Here is an 8,761-nt window from a genome sequence, read left to right as displayed (position 1 = left end):
GACGCCCAACTTTGGTGCTAGAGCACAAACCAGAGAGAAATCGGCCCTCCAGGCTGCCTGGTGAGAGACGAACTCGGGCTGGGGACCGACTTCCCAGGCCCAGGCCCTGGGAGAGAGCGGATTACTCTCCCGCTCACTACCCGCAGGAAGAATGCGGGCTGTTCTCAAAAGCACTTCTGGAAGCTCCGGCTGGGTGCGCGGCGGGCCAGGGATGAAGCCGGGTCCCGGGACATGCAAGAGGCGGTAACTGGAGCGAGGGATCGCGGGCGGGCTGGATACCAGGGCTGGGGTGGCCTTGCAAACAGAAGTATGCTTGCTCCCACGAGGGGCGGGACAACCCAGGGCCAAGTTCAGGCTAGGGGCCGGGTCGCTTGCCGCCGCCTCCGGGCCCCACGTGGGGAGCGGGTCAGCGAGGTTGGCTTGGGGCCCACGCCCCGGGGCTGGGAGCAGGAAGTCGTCTTCATTGGGCGCGGCCCTAGGCGCAGTGCTGCAGGTGCGGCGCTAGGTAACGCGGGCGGGCGGCCAGTGCAGAGGAGGAGGTGAGCGCGGGGTCGCCGAGGCCCCGGGGCCAAAGCTAGTGGCTGGGCCTGGCTTGAGGAAGGGGTGTCTTGGAAGGGGGAAGGAGCCCAGGGGGTAGGGGGTGGTTGTTGCCTTGTGGCTCCGATCCGGCTCTGCTCGAATGAGGGTGGGGGACAGATCCCGCGCGCTGATTGAAATCCAGAAGGGGTGGTGTGGGCCTCCGGCCTCAGGGAGCGTCGCGGGGTGTCTCCTGCTTGAAATAGGGATAGGGGAAGTGAAAGTGGGGGAGAAAGGCAGGGACTGCACCCTGGGAGAGTGAGGTGGGGCTAGCAGAGGGAGGGAGGGCTCGTAGGGAAGTCTCTGGACGCCGGGGGATGCGAGGCTCCGCTAAGGCTCTGGGGCTGCTGTCGGGCCTGGGACGGGTGGTGCGGTGGACCTACGAAGTCGGGGGCAGTTCAGCTTCTGGACAAGACAGAGGTGGTGGGGGCGGGGGGAGGCTTGCAAGAAGGGTGGAGGCCCAAGCACCTATAGGAACCTTCTGCGGCGGCCGATCACCCCCCACTATCCCCGGGCAGGGAGCGCACCGGAGCCTAGAGGAGGCGAGGGCACAGACGCAAGCCTGACTCGGAAGAATGTTTCTGGCCGGCTGTGGCTTTAAGGGTGACGCCGGGCGTGCGGTCCCTTTAAGGAGGGGTCGGGGGCGTGTCAGGAAATGAGTCCTGGGCCCGCCTCGCTGGGGAGAACGGCCTCTGCTGTCCGGAGGCTCCGGGCTGAACGGCAGCGAATGTTCCGAAGGGCTGTGTGCCGCGGGCTTCGGCAGGCCCGGCCTCCTCCCGCGTCCTTTGGACCCCCGCCCCGAGCACCTCTGAGCTTCCCTGCACCCCTCTTTCCAAACCCCTCGCACGCCTTGCCTCCGTTCAGCTTCCTGCATGCCTCCCCTTTCTCCCTGCAAACCCTTTCGCCCAGGCCCATGCCTCCCTCTCTCTGCATCTCTTCCCCACGCTGTCCTCCGCCCTTCTCCAGCACCTTCGCCCTGCCTTCCTCCCCCTCCCCCTTCTCCATCCTTTCCTCGCCCCTCCCTTCTTCCTGAGACCCATCCCTATCAGGCCCGAGAGAAGACCTTAGCCTGTCCCTCACCCCTTCCCTGTGTCTTGTCTCATGAGCCCCCTCAGAGTGGGAGCAGATTGTGGGGCTCCACCCAAGGGAGGCCTCTAGGTCCTTCCCCCATGAGACAGTTGAGGGCTGTGGCGTGCAGAAAGCAGACAGGAGCTGACTGCCCTGGACTCCGGTTCTGGCTGTAGGGTGACCCACTTCCTCTGCTACCATGAACAGGGCCCCTTTGAAGCGGTCCAGGATCCTGCACATGGCACTGATGGGGTCTTCCGACCCCTCCGGAGAGGCAGAGGCCAGCAAGGAGAAGCCCTTCCTGCTGCGGGCGTTGCAGATCACACTGGTGGTGTCTCTCTACTGGGTCACCTCCATCTCCATGGTGTTCCTCAACAAGTACCTGCTGGACAGCCCCTCCCTACAGCTGGACACCCCCATCTTCGTCACCTTCTACCAGTGCCTGGTGACCACGCTGCTGTGCAAGAGCCTCAGCATCCTAGCTGCCTGCTGCCCTGGTGCCATGGACTTTCCCCCCCTGCGCCTGGACCTCAGGGTGGCCCGCAGTGTCCTGCCCCTGTCCGTGGTCTTCATCGGCATGATCACCTTCAATAATCTCTGCCTCAAGTACGTCGGCGTGGCCTTCTACAACGTGGGCCGCTCACTCACCACTGTCTTTAATGTGCTGCTGTCCTACTTGCTGCTGAAACAAACCACCTCCTTCTATGCCCTGCTCACCTGCGGCGTCATCATCGGTGAGTGGCCAGCCAGGGCCAGGGGGAGTGGGGGTGTGGGGCACAGGGCCCGAAACCCCCAAAGATCAACCCCGCCAGGCATCTTTGGATTTTATCCGTCCCAGCTCCCAGGCTGCAATGTCAGATGAGGAAGGGCCTGGGGCCCAGAGAGAGTACGCTTCCTGAGGTCACCCAGCAAGTCAGGGGCCCAGCCAGGGCCCCACAGAACAAGATTCCCATCTTTAAATCTACCTTTCATTTCACAGAGGGGAAAATTCAAGGTATAGAGAAGTGAGATAATATGTTGAAAATCACACAGCTAATAAGCGGCAGAGCTGGGATCTGATCTCAAGCAGTCTGGGCTCCCTATGCTTGACCACTATATTGCTTCTCAAGGGCTCAAGTGTCCTGACTCTCCATCCAGCGCTATTCCCAGAGAATGCATCTTGTAATAAATACACCGTCCCCCTCTGACCTTGTAGGCTCATAGGAATGGCTAAGACAGTGGCAAGAAATAAGCTTTGAGAGGTCTTAGCTGTCTTCCCACACTTGACCCTTAGTATATAAGAATTAATGGGCACCTTGGGCCAAGCACTCACATATAGCATCTCCCTGGTTCCCCAGAGGTCCCCTGGGAGGTAGCATCACCCCGATCAACTCCATACAGACAAGGAAACTGAAGCTCAGAGAGGTTAAGTCACTTGCCCAGGGCCACACAGCTAGGAGGTAGCCAAGCTGGGGCACAAACCCAAATTGGCCAGACTCCCGGGCCTATGCTTTTAACCCCTCTGCTCTGTTCTTGTCCCCTAGAGATTAGAGCTGCACTATCCAACACAGTAGCCACCAACCACATGTCTATTTCCATTCATTCAAATTCAATGACATTTTAAAAATTCAGTTTCTCGGTTGCAAGTGTTAACAACCCTGTTCTGTAGCCACATTTCAAGGGCTCAGTAGCCCCAGGTGACCAGTGGCTACAGTATTGGACAGTGCAGATTATAGAACATTTCTGTCGCCACAAAAGGGGTTTTGCAGCACTCCCGGTAAGAATGCACCCACCTCCCTCAGAATCCTCCCCGGGTTGTGACATCCAGGTTGTGTCAGACCTGTTCAGGCTTTTCCTGGGGCTATAAAGTTCATGTTGGCTGACCTACATTTTCGCAGGTGCCTCAGAGTCCCAGGCCGACTCACACTGGTTGCAGGGGAGGGGCCCATCCCAGGCCGTCTGTCCTAGAAAATGTTACCGTCATGGAGCAACTGCTGGATATAGAGCTGCTCAGTCCAGGTCCAAGAGGGGAGAAGGCCAAGGTTAGAGTAGAAGGAGCTGCTGAGACCCCTGGCAAGTTTTCAGCTGCCCCCTCACCCTACGCTACCTCACCCCTGCCCAGAGCTGATGCAGAGTCCCAGGCCTCACTTAGCCAAATGCCTCAGGGACCTCCACTCCAGCCCCACAGACCCCATGGTGGGGAGAGGGGAGCCTCCTGGTGGGAGAATTTGCATAAAGAAAGGTGAAGTCACTCCGGAAACTGGGCCCAAGTCCTAAAAGTAATCAAAGTAGCTGATGGTGCGATAGCTTCAGAGAAAGTGCTTTCACTGGCCACACATATGGTGCAGGGGCCCCAGGCCTGGCCCCCTTTCTGCTGTGCTTCCCCTTAAGGTGGGTCTCAGGTGACTATCCCAGGGCCCTTCCTCCTTTCCCAGTACTGGGTGTGAGTCCCTCTAGGGTGTAGAGCCTTGGGGTGGGGGTCCCTTCTGGACTTGGAAGGTAATGGGCCGGGGCTGGAGATGGGGTTCTGACTAACCCTCCACACCCCAGGGTGGGTCTACAGATACCTGTTTGCAAAGGCTCCGCCAAGACCCAGAATACTGCCTGTGAGTGCCTGCTACCTAGCAGGTACCTTATCAACCTCCATGCATGCTTCCATTCAGTCAGCCAGCAAACATGAGCAGCCACCAGGCACCTGCCAGAGATGGTGCCAACCTTTGGGGTACAAATGTGGCAAAGGTGGGCAGGGCTCCTGGGCTCCTGGAGGGCACAGTGATGATGCAGGGCAGTAAGTGCAGTAAGATGCTTCAGGGGTGAGGCTGCAATGGGGGTATAGCAGGTGCTGCAGGAACCCTGGTGGGGGTGGGGACGGAGGCAGGGTTGGGACTAGGGTAATCTCAGCAGGAGTGCTGGAGGCAGTACTAGATAGGTATAAGGAAGGGGTGAGGAGAGAATGTTCTGGGCAGAAGAAAGTACCTGTGTGTTTCTTCATGTTTGGGCCATCGCGGGACTCACCAGACAGGAAGCCACCCAAGTTAAGTGAGTCTGGAATGTTTCCCGAGGGTAGTAGGTGAGGCGGCGCTTTAAGCCAGGACAGGCCCTGAGCAGATCTATCTGAACTTTAGGAAGATCATTCCAGTTGTAAAGTGGAGAGTAGTTTGGTTGGAGTTGGGGAGGGGGGGGGGGGGGGGGCAAGGAAGTGACCAGGTATCTGCAGACGAAGGAAATGGGAGCTCAGAAAAGTTAAGCCAACTTTCCTCAGGCCATGCAGCCTCTAAATGGCAGAACCCCATTGGATCCCAAATCTCTCTGACACCAAAACTTTGCCTACTCCCCCATGTTACCAGATGCTGTGGCAGGGGGTATGACATGTTTAAGATTCGGCCCCTGCCTCCTGGGAAGGTGGGGTCTGGCTAAGGAGGTGGTACAATCCCCGTGGGCAGGTGACTCACAGCCTAGGACAGGCAAGGGGCCTTGTAGTTGGTCTACGGGCTGGGGCTATCAAGAAAGACTTCCTACCTGGAGAGGCCGGCTTTGACCTTGAAGAATGAGTAGAATCTCCCAGAAAGGAGGACGGTCTTTCTGGTGCAGGAAGTGAACAAGGACACTAAGTCCAAGCCTGAGAAGCTGGGAGATGAGAGAGACAACTTGGGGGACAATCGAGGGACAGAGACAGGCAAGGGTGCGGAAGGCCCAGCGTGCCAGGCTGAGGGGTGTAGACTTGATGGCGGGCTGTGGGAACCACAAGAGGAGAATGTCAGAAAGAGTGACTGTCCCAAAAGACCTCAGGCCACAAATGATGCTAACTCATTATAGGCCCCCATTTTACCGACAAGGAAGCCAGGGCTCCGAGACCTTAGATCACTTGCCCAAGGTCACCTTAACCACTAAGCACTCAGCCCTTGGGAGCTTATTTCCACCAATACTTTCCAGGTGCCCCAGGCCAGCACCGTCGCCCGGTTCTGGGTTTCTGGGTTCTCCCAGCACGCCGCACTGTTTTATGGCCCTCATTACCATTGTAATTAAAGAAATAATTGGGAAATGAATCCTGTTGATGTCTTTCTCCTCTGCTAGAATGTAAGCTTCCGAGAAAGCATTGATGTCCTGAGCCACTTCCCCAGCCCCTGTATGGTGCTTTGCATGTACTAAAGAGTTTGTACATATTTATTGCAGAGAGGGCAGGGGGGACGGGATGGCGAGGGCGGCAGTACAGGCAGTGGCCTTTGGTGGCAAAATTCTCTGTCCTTCCTCCCCATCCTCATCCCCTTCGCCCCTCCTCTCTCTCCACTGCAGGTGGCTTCTGGCTTGGTGTGGACCAAGAGGGGGCAGAGGGTACCCTGTCTTGGACGGGCACCCTCTTTGGCGTGCTGGCCAGCCTCTGTGTCTCGCTCAACGCCATCTACACCAAGAAGGTGCTCCCGGCAGTGGACGGCAGCATCTGGCGTCTGACCTTCTACAACAACGTCAATGCCTGCGTTCTCTTCCTGCCTCTGCTTCTGCTGCTGGGGGAGCTTCAGTCCCTCCGTAACTTCTCCCAGCTGGGCAGCGGCCACTTCTGGGGCATGATGACACTGGGTGGCCTGTTCGGCTTTGCCATCGGCTATGTGACAGGACTACAGATCAAGTTCACCAGCCCCCTGACCCATAATGTGTCCGGCACAGCCAAAGCCTGTGCCCAGACAGTGCTGGCTGTGCTCTACTACGAGGAGACCAAGAGCTTCCTCTGGTGGACAAGCAACATGATGGTGCTGGGGGGCTCCTCTGCCTACACCTGGGTCAGGGGCTGGGAGATGAAGAAGATTCAGGAAGAACCCAGCCCCAAAGAGGATGAGAAGAGCAGCATGGGTGTGTGAGCTCCTCTGGGGAGTGTGAGCTCCTCTGGGGACCCGGGCATGGCTCAGTCAGGGAGAGTCCCCAGGGCAGCTCTCTGGACCCTGAGAAAGGTAGTCTGGAGGAGATATTGTTTACAAACCTGCTCACGATCTGGTGGTTGAAATAGAGCCAGTGTTTTCCAGTGATGTCAGAAAGTTGCCAAACCTATCTCAACCCCCTTTCCTGTGTCTGGGTTTTGTCCTCCCCGAGGGAGGAAGGACTCCATGGGAACAGCCAATTAGTTTCTCTGGAAGAGCACTAGCTTTTGGGGAGTAGGGGAAGGGCAGCACCCCATCCTGTCCCCCTTCCAGGGCCTTCTACCTCCATGTGACCTTTGGGGTTATGGACGGGCCACAACTTTAAGGGACAGTAGTAAGTCTTCACTTATACTCAGGGGACATGGGGGTATGACTCCCATCATGGGCCACCTGAAGGGATTTGGAAAACCACACGTCTCCGGGACCCACGACAGGCAGCGAAGCTTTGATCCCGCAAATCAGCCTTCCTCTGGAGGAAAGTGTAGGCTGGGCTGAGGGACAAAACAGACGAGCATTCCCTCTTCCCTGTGCCAAGACCGCCAGTCCCCATGGAAGGGCACGAAGGATCATTTGCACCCGAGCCTGGCTCTGGAATCCCCAGGGACTGCCGGCAGTTGGCCTCGGAGTGGGGCATGCTGTGGGAAAGGGCCCTTTTCCCACCATCTGCACCCTATGCTCCCAGCTTGTGAACATGGGGGCGCCACCCAGCTTTTACCCGGGTAATCAGGGTCATTAACAGCCTCCCCCAGTCCCTGACACTGAGAAGCTCATTCCTCCCCTCCTGAGGAGCAGCCAGCCCTCTGGATTCCCAGCACCCGACTCAGGTAAGACCTCCTGGAGGTGAAGCCAGGTCACCCTCCTAACTCTGGCTTCCCAGGGCTTCATCCCCAAGGGGGCTGGTGGATACAGGGTCCTGGCTCAGAGCCCCATCAGTGGTGCTGTGCCTTCCCCAGAGCCTGATCCCTGCCCAGGTGTTGTAAACTGACTCTGATGAAGGTGATAAACTAACAATTACGGGAGGTTAGGGCTGAAAGAACCTTCCCCTCCCCTTACCAACACCCCCACCCCAGGGCTCAGGATGGCGGTCACAAACCTTGTCTCTTCTACTGTGGATTCTGTCCCACCCATCTCCTTGGGGGTAATTCCTCCTGTTTTGTCCCCGTAAGGAAAGGTTGGGGACAGTGTGTCTTCTCACCCCCCAGTGGTTTCTAATGTAATTAGGCGGGCCTGATGCCCTGAACTGTGTGTTAGTTCATTAAAAATGGGAATAAGACACTATAGGGGAAACCCTGACGGCTGGGGTTCTTTTCTGTTTTGCAAGGCTAGTGCCTGACTTAGCTTTGATGGCTGAAGCCTCCACTTCAGAGATTGCCCGCCGCACGGCCGGACAAACAGGCTGCCTCTCCCGTCTGAGACCCCTTCGTCTTAAAGATCTTGATTGATTTCAATAACCGATCATTTGGGCCATTTGGTTTTTTTTCACTTTCCACACTTTACATTTCCACGCCTGTGTTTTGAATTCACCAGTAAAGAGTGAGCTTGCAAAACCCTGGGCCCCAGTAAAAGCAGATCCGCAGGCCTGTGTGTGCTCTCATTCTCTCCCTCCCTCCCTCTCTGGTCCCCCCCCCCCCGACTCCCCACATCGCTGTGTGACCCCAGGTGCGCTGTGTAATTTCCAGATCCTGTAAGTAATAAACCTTTATTTTTCAAAGTTTCCTGATGGTTATTGCTAAAGGGTGTTTTGCAATCATAAGAACCACAGGGACCGTCCCCATTGCTTATTGACTGGCTGAGACCAGCACCAAACAATCGTGAAGCTGGCAGAATTGCATGATTGCCCTTGCAGTTAACCCAGGGGAATGCCTTTGTTACCTGCCACTTGCTTAACGAAGTACCTAAGTCAGGTGGGTGACACCATCTGGAGAAGGAACACGGCTCGCCGGGGGTCTGTCGCACTGCTACGTGCTTTTGCATACAGCCTCTGTGGTATGTTGCCTGAGGTATCCCTCCCCCCAGAAGTTCACAGCTGCTGTGATTATCCAGTGATCTCCCCAGAGCAGCATGATCAAGACCATATGGTCTAATGAGACCATTAGACCACTAATTACGAAGGCCTTCATTGACTTCTCATGTGCTTAAGGGTCCGCTATACTTCAAGGCCGAGGAGAGCTAAGGAGGCTGGATTGGATAGCTAGGCTATCGTCAGTACCAGAGGAGTGGCTCTGGGC

The 8,761-nt window shown here is 56.9% G+C and overlaps 1 protein-coding gene across 2 annotated transcripts; it reads left to right on the top strand.

Annotated features, from left to right (window-relative positions):
- The first annotated feature begins 504 nt into the window (after positions 1–504).
- On the top strand, positions 505–8,238 carry SLC35C1 (solute carrier family 35 member C1). 2 transcript variants are annotated; one of them, XM_039226947.1, is made up of 3 exons: positions 505–539; positions 1,852–2,378; positions 5,917–8,238. In XM_039226947.1, exons 2-3 carry the CDS (start codon positions 1,883–1,885, stop codon positions 6,474–6,476), a joined length of 1,056 nt encoding a protein of 351 aa, XP_039082878.1. In that variant the 5' UTR covers positions 505–539; positions 1,852–1,882; the 3' UTR covers positions 6,477–8,238. The 2 variants fall into 2 exon arrangements, with proteins under 2 accessions (XP_039082878.1, XP_039082877.1); XM_039226946.1 differs by lacking the exon at positions 505–539 and having other exon boundaries at positions 1,285–2,378.
- Positions 8,239–8,761: the final 523 nt, after the last annotated feature.

Source organism: Hyaena hyaena, unplaced genomic scaffold (assembly GCF_003009895.1).
Source record: "Hyaena hyaena isolate Hyena2069 unplaced genomic scaffold, ASM300989v1 scaffold_23, whole genome shotgun sequence".
Classification (NCBI taxonomy): Eukaryota; Metazoa; Chordata; class Mammalia; order Carnivora; family Hyaenidae; genus Hyaena; species Hyaena hyaena.
This window is presented reverse-complemented; position numbering and strand designations above follow the sequence as displayed.